Source organism: Pseudophryne corroboree, chromosome 5 (assembly GCF_028390025.1).
Source record: "Pseudophryne corroboree isolate aPseCor3 chromosome 5, aPseCor3.hap2, whole genome shotgun sequence".
In the NCBI taxonomy this organism is placed as follows: Eukaryota; Metazoa; Chordata; class Amphibia; order Anura; family Myobatrachidae; genus Pseudophryne; species Pseudophryne corroboree.
This window is the reverse complement of record NC_086448.1, coordinates 758,522,542-758,534,946: the sequence shown is the minus strand read 5'-3', so window position 1 is coordinate 758,534,946 and position 12,405 is coordinate 758,522,542. Positions and strand designations below refer to the sequence as shown.

The 12,405-nt window shown below is 45.4% G+C and overlaps 1 protein-coding gene across 5 annotated transcripts in view; it reads right to left on the bottom strand.

The window, feature by feature from the left end:
* Nucleotides 1–12,405, bottom strand: part of VPS13B (vacuolar protein sorting 13 homolog B) — a 1,616,194-nt gene that overhangs the window by 1,098,234 nt on the left and 505,555 nt on the right. For all 5 annotated transcript variants that reach the window (XM_063924187.1, XM_063924188.1, XM_063924189.1 and 2 more), the window contains exon 19: nucleotides 12,162–12,335. In XM_063924187.1, coding sequence (XP_063780257.1) covers nucleotides 12,162–12,335 — 174 coding nt within the window. The remainder of the gene's footprint in view (nucleotides 1–12,161; nucleotides 12,336–12,405) is intronic.

Here is a 12,405-nt window from a genome sequence, read left to right as displayed (position 1 = left end):
CATCGTCCGTCATGTGCGCGCCCGCTACTCACTCTGCTTCCGCTCACGTCAGACACCCACTTCCGGAAACAGCCGTCTCCATGGAAACCAGCAGCTTGCGGTTCACACAGAACCCGGCTGCAGACCATCGGCGGGAGGAGGCGCAGGCATAATCCACAGGGGAGGCTGGGCTGTCATCACTACGGGCAGGCAGGGACGTACACTGAAATAAAAACAAAGGAAAACAGCAATACATGATGAAAAAAGCAGCATTATCCGTAGGCATAAATCAATACAACAATAAGAAGATTACATAAATCAATGAAAAGAGATAAAGTAAACCCCAAGAGCACAAAACACCCCACATTACACAAGCGTATTCCAATTAATTTTTTCATTGAGCCCCCCAGGGGCGCAGGTACCCAATCTCAATATCCACTTAGTTTCTTTGACTAAAAGAGATTTAGCCCGATCACCCCCCCTCAAGCTCAGGGGAACTAAATTTGTGGCAGCACCAGCCAAAATCAAATTCAATCTCTCCAAGGTTGAAACTGAAGCACTTACAACTTTGGCGTCTTATGACGATATCATTATTAGACCCGCCGATAAAGGCGGTGGGATTGTGGTCCTAGATTTAAAGTATTACAGAGAGGAGATTTATGCTCAGCTGGACGACAGTGATGTTTATCGCAAATTACCATCAGATCCAACTGTCCGGTTTAAGAAAGAACTCTCTGGGATTCTAAATACAGCCCTATTATCTGGACAACTACCAAAGAAAATAGTCAAAGCCTTGGATGTCGATCACCCTAGGGTTCCTTTGCTTTACACACTCCCCAAATTGCATAAGGACGCCCTGAAACCCCCGGGACGCCCCATTATCTCGGCTCCGGATTCACTCTACAGACCGGTTGCTCAGTTACATGATTCCATCCTACAGCCTCTGTTACTACATAGAGATTCTTTTCTAAAGGACACTACCTCCTTCCTTAAAAAATTACAGTCTATCCAGGACATTCCTCCAGGAACTCTACTTTGCTGTCTTGATGTCTGCAGCCTGTATACGGCCATTCCACACGATGCAGGACTCTGTGCTATGAGGAACTTTTTGCAGGTTGAACTTCCTGAGCAGCTATTTGATCATGAGCTATTCCTGTCCCTTTTGGAGTTAACCCTTAAGCGCAATTATTTTTTATTTGATGGTTCTTTTTTTCTTCAATTAAGGGGATGTGCGATGGGGTCCCCGGTGGCCCCGTCGTACGCAAACATTTTTATGTTTGAACACGAGAAACGTATTTTTTTCTCCAATTCGTCTATTGGTGACAATATCCTTCTTTATTGTCGCTATATAGACGATATCTTCCTGTTATGGAGAGGGGGACGGGATGCTCTTGTCAAATTTGTTGCTGAGGTCAATGACTCCGATTCTCCAATTAAATTTACATTGATGTGCAGCATGACAGACATCCATTTTCTGGATGTCAATATCCATCTTGAAAATGGCTGCTTGGCTACGGAGGTTTTTCACAAACCTACTGATCGGAATACGCTTTTATTAGCATCTAGCCACCATCCTGAGCCCCTCAAGAAAGGGCTCCCTCGCTCACAGATGATGCGAATAGCTAGAATAGCATCAGACCCCTCGAGAGTTCCGGATGAGCTGGATGCTTTAATTCATAACTTCATAACTAGGGGTTATGATCCTGATTTGCTGGAGAGGCAGAAACAGGAGGTTCTAGGTATGTCTAGGCAATCTCTTCTGACACCGACTGATCGACACCTTAAGAATAGGATTCCCTTCCCCTGTAACTTCACCTCATCGAGTGGAGGGGTGAGTAGAGCCACTAGGGCACTGTGGCCTATTGTGTCCTCAGATCCAGAGCTCAAAGTGTTTAACCACACTGCTCCTCTGATGTCATTTCGTCGTGGTCGTAACATCAAAGATAGAATTGTTAGAACAGATATTACTGGGATGGGTATCGCTAGGCCCCCTAATGTAGCTTACAAACCTGCTGGTTGCTATCGTTGCAGTGGGTGTGCCACGTGTAAATTGATGTTGAACTGTAGATCGTTCAAACACCCCCATTGCTCCAAAATATACGACATCAGGTTTGTTTTAACCTGTTCAACAATATTTGTCGTATATATTATTGTTTGTCCGTGTGGGCTCATGTATGTGGGCCAGACTACTCGGAAGTTTTCTGAGAGGATGGCGGCACATAGATCGGCCATAAAACTCACGCTTGAAGGAAAAGTGGTTGACCAACCAGTAGCTAAACACTTCAAAAATGCTGGTCACACATTAGAGTCACTCCGGTACTTTATCATAGATCACGTTCCCCTGAGCTTGAGGGGGGGTGATCGGGCTAAATCTCTTTTAGTCAAAGAAACTAAGTGGATATTGAGATTGGGTACCTGCGCCCCTGGGGGGCTCAATGAAAAAATTAATTGGAATACGCTTGTGTAATGTGGGGTGTTTTGTGCTCTTGGGGTTTACTTTATCTCTTTTCATTGATTTATGTAATCTTCTTATTGTTGTATTGATTTATGCCTACGGATAATGCTGCTTTTTTCATCATGTATTGCTGTTTTCCTTTGTTTTTATTTCAGTGTACGTCCCTGCCTGCCCGTAGTGATGACAGCCCAGCCTCCCCTGTGGATTATGCCTGCGCCTCCTCCCGCCGATGGTCTGCAGCCGGGTTCTGTGTGAACCGCAAGCTGCTGGTTTCCATGGAGACGGCTGTTTCCGGAAGTGGGTGTCTGACGTGAGCGGAAGCAGAGTGAGTAGCGGGCGCGCACATGACGGACGATGGCGGCGGGACTACTGTGGTATTTAGGAGGGTAAGTGTTTTATGTTTTTGTGTGTCTGTTGTGTCCTGACGACGGGGGTCCGTCCCCCGAAACGTTGACCGTGGAATACAATTTTTTGCATCATTTTGACTCTGAGTGCCGTTCATTGTTGGACAGTTATATATATATATATAAATAAAATATATCTAACTTTTCAATAAACATCCATGGAGTCCATTTACTTAAAAATAAAAACTATTGGTTTTAAATTTCCTAAATGAAAATTCTCATATACACGTAAATTGGTTTGTGCAGAGCCCGGGTCATGGACTGTACTCGGGATCAACGTGGCGGTTACTGCTACTTGCTGACAGGGCCACAAACTTACACGTGGACCCTTTTCCCAGGATGTCAAAGTCTGGAAGCAAGCTACTCCTTGGGTATGATAAATGAGTAATGTAAGGAGGGCAGCAAGTGGTTCTGGAATGAACCTGGTAATCAGGCTGTGCGGAGTCACCTTTCCTCCTGGCTAGCTTGTGCCATGCTTTGTTTGCAACATAACAAACAGAAAAACTTGATTAACTTTTACACTTGTTTTTACACTAAATGGGAATAAGGGACATGATATGAATGATTAACTCAGGAACTGGTCAAGTGAAAACCTCTAATTCAATCACTCAGCAGAGGCACAAATAAAAGTGGGTTACAAAGTGATTATTTGACTTGCACATCAACAGGGTCAATATAATTTAAAGCACAATGACCAGTACTAAGATTTTGATGATGGAAAGGGTAGGTACTATGGGGTCTATGTACTAAGCCTTGGAGAGCTATATACTAAGCCCTGGAGAGATATATAAAGTATAAAGAGATAAAATACCAACCAATCAACTCCTAACTATAATTTTTCAAACACAGCCTGTAACATGACAGTTATGATCTGATTGGCTGGTACTTTATCTCTTTCCAAAGCATAGAAAATAGCCCCCTATGTCTGCCAGTTTTATATCAGCAGTACCATGGCTGCCGATGCTGGAGATTGGGTGGGGAACAGAAGTACATAATGACGCTGTGGGGGCAATTGAGGCTACTGCTAAATGTACAGAGGTTAAGCACACAGGGGTAAATAGATGGCACTAAATGTTGGTGCCATTTAGTACACATGGAAAGCCATTTATAAACCAGCAATGGTTACGCCATCTTGATCTCAGCACCCTCATTTCCTTGTCTGATACTCTGGATTTACTTTACAGAACCGCCGTGTTTCCTAACAGGGGAATATACTGTAAATTACACTCCATCTCTCGGTTAAGTCCATGGCAACCACTATAGCGGAAGCAATTATAAAGTCAGAGTACTATAATAAAAAGAAATGTGAATCCAAATATATTGGTGGACTTCTATTACCACAATTCTATAACCACTAAAGCACTGCAAACTACAGTGGAACCGAAATGGAGCATATCATAGAGTTGAAAATATTGATGTACCAGAGTGTCAACAATAGAAATCTGGACATCACCTACAGCATACCTAACAATTTAATGTGGGACTAGGATGTGGATATTACATTTGGGGATATGGTCACGTCCCAGAGGGTTGTGGCCACAACCCAGCTGGATTTTTTTATTAACATAAAAAAGATATTGTTTGTGCTGGAATACCTCTAACCCAGAGATTTTCAACCTTTTACAAATTGCGGCACACTGAACAAGATCTAAATATTGCCAAAGCACACTCAAATATAATGGTGATGCATGGTGCAGTTGCGTGTCCTAGGATGTCATGTCGCAGCTTCTCCATAGGTGACGCCTGAGCCACATCTGAGAAAGCCAGAAGAGCCCAACACTGCCTGGGCCCAAAATTAGAACTGACTCTGCAACCACTAAACCCACCAGTATTGATCGTTCCAGGGCCTCAGTAGCGGTAAAACACTGACGGGCCTGGCTCTGCTTCTATGGCGGCACACCTGGACCCTGCTCAGGGCACACTAGTCTGCCACGGCACAGTGGTTGAAAAACACTGCTCTAACCCCTGCAATTTGGGATACAACTGCTGGTTGTGGGAAAGTCTACCTAAATACAGATGGTAAGATTTTGGCACACCAATAGGTAGTTGCGCATCTACCCACGGTGAATTAGTCATCAGAAGGTGAATGCACCATTAATGCTTTAATTTACCGTATCAAGGACACAATCATACCTCTTTTCCACTAGCTCAAAAAACACGGGTAAATGCACGGGGGCGCGCATTTACACATGTTTTTTGAAGTGGAAAAGGGTCTCCCCGCAAAAACCCGGATCAAGTGACCCGTGAATCCTACCGGGTTAACTACCTGGGTACGACACAGGAATGATCCGGGTAGGGTTATAGTGTAAACGGAAGCTCCCGTTTACGCTGTATGGAAGGGCGGCGCTGGGAGATCATGTGATCTCCCAGCGCCGCGTCACTAGCAGCCAGTGGCGTAACTACTGCCCCCGCAGCCCTCGCGGTGGCTTGGGGGCGAGGGGCTGCGGGGGCGCCGCCACTGATTTAGAGCAGATTGACATGCGGACGAACGTCCGCATGTCAATCTGTTGTCACTAGCCCCCCGCTGTGAAGTAGGGACACGGAGGGCACAGCGTGCGCCTCTCCTGTGTCCCTCTGAGTCTCCGGCGTGTCGGGGGCGTGTCCTATGAAAAGGGGGCGTGGCTTCGCGGAGGACCCGCGATCGCGGGTCACGCCCCCGTTTCGTCACTGAGGGGGCATGCCCAGCGCTCTGTGAGCTGCTGGCATGCCCTCTCTCCTACTGTCTGCGCTGAATAGACGCTGTGCGCATGCGCACAGCGTCTATTCACTACTGCTCTGCTATGCAGAGCAGTGACTGTAGGAGACTCCCAACTGCCCCCCCCCCATCGCGGGACACTGCGGGAGGTATGCATATATGGCACTGGGGGGGCACTGAGGGGGCATATATGGAACAGGGGGGGGGGCACTGAGGGGGCATATATGGCCTGAGGGGGCATATATGGCACTGGGGTGGCACTGAGGGGCATATATGGCACTGAGGGGGCATATATGGCACTGGGGGCACTGAGGGGGCATATATGGCACTGGGGGGGCACAGAGGGGTCATATATGGCACTGAGGGGGCATATATGGCACTGCGGGGGGCACTGAGGGGGCATATATGGCACTGAGGGGGCATATATGGCACTGGGGGGCACTGAGGACATATATGGCACTGGGGGGCACTGAGGGGGCATAGATGGCACTGGGGGCACTAAGGGGGCATATATGGCACTGGTGGGGCACTGAGGGGGCATATATGGCACTGGGGGGGCACTGAGGGGGCATATATGGCACTGGGGGGGCACTGAGGGGGCATATATGGCACTGGGGGGGCACTGAGGGGGAATATATGGCACTGGGGAGGCACTGAGGGGGCATATATGGCACTGTATGTGTACCTGGCACATGGGGGGCTATATTTGGCACTGGGGGCACGTGAGCACCTGGCATTGTGGGGGAATATCTGGCACTGGGGGCATATGTGGCACTGGGGGGAGAGGCTATATTTGGCACTAGGGGCATGTGAGTACCTGGCACCGTGGGGGAATATCTGGCACTGAGGACATATGTGGCACTGGGAGCACAGCCCTAGCAACAAGCACTACCCCCTAGCAATGAGCATGACACCCAGTGCATGAAACCCCTGGCAACAAGCATGACACCGAGTGCATGAAACACCTGGCAACGAGCATGACACCCTGAGCATGAAAACCCCTGGCACCGTGCATGGAACCAAGAGCATGAAACCCCTGGCAACGAGCAGGTAATTTAAAAGTAATTAGAAGCCTTAATGTAGGACTTAATGTGTAATGGGCATTACGGTGTGTGGCATAATGTATCACGGACATTGCGGTGTGTGTCAGAATGTGTCACAGGCATTACGGTGTGTGGCAAACTATATCACGGGCATTGTGGTATGTGGTATAATGTCTCAGGGGCATTGCAGTGTGGCATAGGGTATAACGGGCATTGCGGTATGTGTCACAGGCATTACGGTGTATGGTATACTAGATCACGGGCATTGTGGTATGTGGTATAATGTCTCAGGGTCATTGCAGTGTGTGGCATAATGTATAATGGGCATTGCGGTGTGTGGCATAATGTGTCAGGCATTACGGTGTCTGTATACTATATCACGGGCATTGTGGTATGTGGTATAATGTCTCAGGGTCATTGCAGTGTGGCATAATGTATCACGGACATTGCGGTGTGTGTCATAATGTATCACGGACATTGCGGTGTGTGGTATACTATATCATGGGCATTGTGGTATGTGCTATAATGTATCAGGGGCATTGCAGTGTGTAGCATAATGTATAACGGGCATTGCGATTCCTGTCATAATGTGTCACAGACATTACGGTGTGTGGCATAATGTGTCGGGGGCATTACGGTGTGTGCATATTGTGTCATGTGCATTATTGTGTGTGGCATAATGTCTGAGGGCTTTTGCAGTATGTGGCATAATGTATACTGGGCATTACTATAAGGAGGAAAAATGACAAATAATGGAAGGGGCATGAATCAGGATTATTTTTCTTTCCTGTGGTGGCTAACGTCTGGGCGTGCAGGTTGCAAAACTGGGGTATAAGGTAGTCCATTCCTGCAATGCCACGCCTCTTTATGCGAAGCCGCGCCCATTTAAACAAAACCACGCCCCTTTTTGGCGGCGCGCGCCTTCGGCGCGCACATGTTTGTCCCTTTCCTAGTGCCAATTATGGGGGGGGGGGGGGGCGCCGAAGAATTTTTTGGCTTGGGGGAGAAAAATTTCTAGTTACGCCACTGCTAGCAGCGTCACCAACCTGGCAATATACCGGGTTGGTGAGCGCAGTGGGAAAGGGGGCCGCAGCCGGGTAACATCCGTGTCAGGCTCCCGGCTGCGTCCCGTGCTCAGTAATGGAAAAGCGGTATCAGTTACCTAAGTTTGATAAGAGCAATATGTAAATTACGGTTTAACAAATGCCTTTTGAACCACAAATAACTGGTCAGCTCTGAATTATTTCTATACATATACCGGCATGAGATCTGATATTGCTGATAAGTCTTAACAGATGGCAAAAAGCACCATCTTGGTCGAAACAATCATCTCTGCTTGTCCACACGTCTCCACATCAGCCTGGTTCCAGATAATGGGATTCCCAAACCTAATTTATGGCTCATTATCTGCAGTTTAACTTTTTATCAGCCACTGCAGACCGTACTTTCTGAAATCTGAATTAATCCACACAGCAAAACCTTGTTCTCTCTGCACTGGCACTGTGCTGTCCCAACTACTGCTACTACTTTGAAACACAGAATAATGAGAATAAACCAGATTTTAAAGTAATTAAGTGGATAAGAGCTTTATGCTGTGCAATTGCAAACTTTGAAGAGAAAAAAAAAAAAGCAAATAAAAAAAACGTTAAAAATAAAAAATCAGAGTGGGATCCTGAGTTCTGGCAACGGCCGTAATCCTTTTCAAATTGCTCATATTAAGATTAAAGATCACTTTGTTTCTGTATTCCCACAACTGGCCGGGTATGGTAAAGAAATCAGCCTGCTGCTTTTATATGTAACATCTTTAACATTTGCTCTGTTTTCTGTGCCTGTGATTAAATGTAACATTTTGAAATCCCAAAGTTCTGAGAAAAAGCATAAATCCTCGTCTCGCAGCTGCTGTTTGACTCCAAAAACACATGCAATTTTTTTTTTCTTTCTTAGGCATCGACCATCAAGTGCTCCCAGTGGGCTTGCGCTGGGGGAACACCTGCATCTCTTCATTTGGTTCCAATAACGCAATTTTAACTTTTAAAATGACAAAAATAGATGCTGTGTTCAGCTGCATGTTCACTTTGCCCCTAATTCCCGTGAACAAAAATCCGAGGAGCATGAAATCATTCGGGCAAGCTCTGTCATCGGGAGGATAAGGTTTTTTTTCCCTCTTGCACTAGAGTCGCACTGGGAATATTGGCAAGAAATGTAAAGTGCGAGGTCAGTTACTAAGAAAGAAAAGAAATGTAATTTGATTGCTGTAAGTTTTGCATACTATGGCTATGAGCGGTTCCGACGCGCCCTATGACACTTACTGAAATTTATTGTTCTAGTAGTGTAGATGGAAGAAAGCTCGGAGGCTGACAAAAGGGAAGATCAAGAAGTGGGACTCAGACCTCCCTCAATACAGATCAGATTTCCCAGCCAGTGGATTACTCTTTCTCCGCCTTGGCAGGGGAGACCACCCGTTTACCCAGTTCTTCTGCCATGGAGCTATGCACTGTAAAAGCAACACTGCCTGACAACTGCACACTTTCCGTCTTGTATTTTTGATCAGTAGAGTGATTTATATGGACAAGCTGATTTACAAGTAGTAAAGTGAAAGGGATCCCACAGTCAGGGGTAGATCTATGACGGGGTTAGGCAATGTCTGGCACTCCAGCTACACAGCTCATCATGCACTACCCCACTGGCAGAGCATGCTGAGATGTGTAGTTCCACAGTTTCTGGGGTGCCACAACATTGCCTACCTCTGGTCGATGATAAAGCAGCTGCCTCCTATGTAGAATTGGGGTAGATGGGGGTGAGAAATGAAAGCGGAGTGTTCATGTACACACAGATGGGTCCTCTTTCATCTTTGACGCGATGTGTTTGTAGGTGCGGACCCATCGTGGCAGCGACTATTCACACCCGCTCACAACTCATTGCAGGGTGCGTACACACAATGCATTCCCTATGCAAGCGGTTGCATACTCACATACCCGCGCACGGATGCTGGCACACCGGTCACAGCAGGTGGCCTGCGATTGTGAATAACCGCGGGTCACATGACCGTGACCACATCTGTATGTTATACTGCCGTCATTCATGAGGAAGCAGCGTTTGGATGAACAGAGGGTAATGAGACACACGTGGCTGTCCTGTCTCTTTGTCACAGATCTGAATCCTAGTACAGGTACACCACCGATAGTCCAGCAACCTTGGTTCAAGCACTGTGCCGGATTATCCATATCAGTGGTACATGCAGCGGCATCCCGATGGTTTACCCTCCATGAGTAACATGCAAGAGCATGAACTGAAGTTGGTATACAAATAAAAACCACAGAGAAGAGCATAGAGAACATAAACTGAGAAGAGTAGCAGTGCCATGCGAACTATGGGACCCCAATATATAAACGTTCATTTATGCAGCGCCGGTATATTTCAGTCACTTGATCAGTGTGTTTTTGGAGTGTTGGAGGAAATGGGAACAGAGGAAACTAGCACAAACCTGATGAAAACATACAAACTCCCTAAAGATAGGGGTACATCTGAATTTAACTGATGACCCCACACCCTGGAGTCACACTGCAGCAGGTCCCTTCTCATCAATGGCAACCCTCAGACAACAGCCGGTCACATAATCCAGGGGTGCTACTATAGAGAACAGTGGATCACCGAACACACAGGGTGATTTTGCAAAGTGTTTATTAATATCACCCCAAGTTCCTGCACCTTGCATATCTCCACTGGTTCCCCTGATCTGTATTACTGTGGAGGCACTTTAGTCGCAGCTGAATCATAGCCTTATCCAACGCCAGCTTATGGCATACTGACGCATGATATAAAGAGAAGGGGATACATCAACCCAGAGCTGACCCGCACGCATCCCTTCTCCAAGACACATAAAATAAGAGAATTCATGGAGCCCTATTAAACTATTGGTAAGGCATACAGTAAGTAGCATTGGGCAGGACCTAGATGTCTGGCAGACTGCATCTCCGAACTGAACAATTAACTATCCGAACCTCGCCACAATGGAGATGTTTTTAAACATACTATGGGCAAAAATGATGATCAGCAATTAAAAAAACACACTAGAAAATGTGTATGTTATTGGGTTATCATTTGGTTAATGTGTATGTTATTGGGTTATCATTTTGGTTTTGGAACAAAAATCAACCCGAGGTGCTGTGTACATACATACATACATACATACATACACACATATATATATATATACAGTATATATAGTGGCAAAGAGGGTGCCACATTCTAATGTCCATAACAGAAGACTAACTTTCTACGACAAGGGGCAGACAGGGTTAAGGATCCTGCCGTCTCCTACAGGAGAGGTTTTACACACAGCTGCACTACCTGGGTGTGATTGCTTTGGAGTTTGTGAAGGATAAACGGATTGTGGGATCCAGTGGGCGGGGCTTCAAACGCTGACTAGCAGCCGGATGATAGCTAGGGCTGGTGGGGTATAGCTAGTGTCAGGAATCCACCTCATGTATACAGAGATACACTGTGTGGGTGGGTGGGTGTATATATATATATATATATATATATATATATATGTATGTATGTATATATATATATATATATATATATTGTATATAAAAAGACACACACACACATATCCACAGTTGTTTAGTGACCAACTGAATAACTATTTTAGCATAGCAATAAGACTTCTGGATGTATAATATGTCTCAGTGCATTATTTTAACCGCAGGCAATAACATCCGCTGGTCACTGCAACATACTATAGTAGCTTTTTCATAACTGTAATTATCATCATCATTCATAGGAATAATGCCAACATGACGCAAAGCTTTACAATCAGAGAATGTTTACTCACTACCTTAGTGCAGATAATAACCCAGTTTCCCTACTACAGGCAAACACACACAACTATTTACATAGAAGTCAGTAAATCTACCAGCATGTTAGTAGTAGAGTACAATAAAACTGGAGCACCCAGAGGAAGACGAGTCAGCAATGCTAGCCACTGTGTCACCATACCTACTATAATGTGATATCAAGAAGCCAACAGCACCACCCCCAATGACATCTCTCTTTCATTCAATAATAATAATAATAATAATAATAATAATAACAAAAGTATTGTACGAAACTGTATAGCCCTCTTTTGATGGTGGAACATCTTAATGAAAAAGGGTAATCAGACACGTTATCAACACCATTGAATAACTGAACAAAACAGGATTTCATCCAGATTTCCAACAGGAAGAAAAAGGGGACATGAATTTGTATTTTATTTTTATTATTTGCCGTAAAAAAAAAAAATACAAGCTGGGTACAGCACTACCACAGTACTGAATACAAAGGCTACAAGGTATTAAACCAGCAGCAAAGGCTAAGCAATTGGACACATTTATATTAACTTAAGACACATTAAAAAGAGCAAACAAAATAGATTGTTCCAATGCCTGTGGAAGCAATATTGCTGCAATATATGGGCTCCGCCGTATGTGAAACAGATCCAGTTTGTCACTTAGCACATTTTATATTAAATCTCTCAAGAGAACGGGTTTTGGATAACGGGATGTAACATGATCGCACGGTTATGGAGATTTTACACTCACCAGAGCTGTGGCAGTAGTCCATCTGCTCAGGAACCTGGATTGTAAAGGCGATCAGATCTGGACCAAGCAAGGACTCCGGCCTCCGGCTCTCCTTCAGCCACTTGCTCCTGTGGAGGTCCTTTGTGTCCGAGGGACCTTGAATCAGTGGAATCAGCTTTTCTTTTCCTACTTCACCTTTCCGAAAAGAAACATAAAGATGTTATATACATAGTCCAACAAAACAACAGACAGATGAAATGCTAAG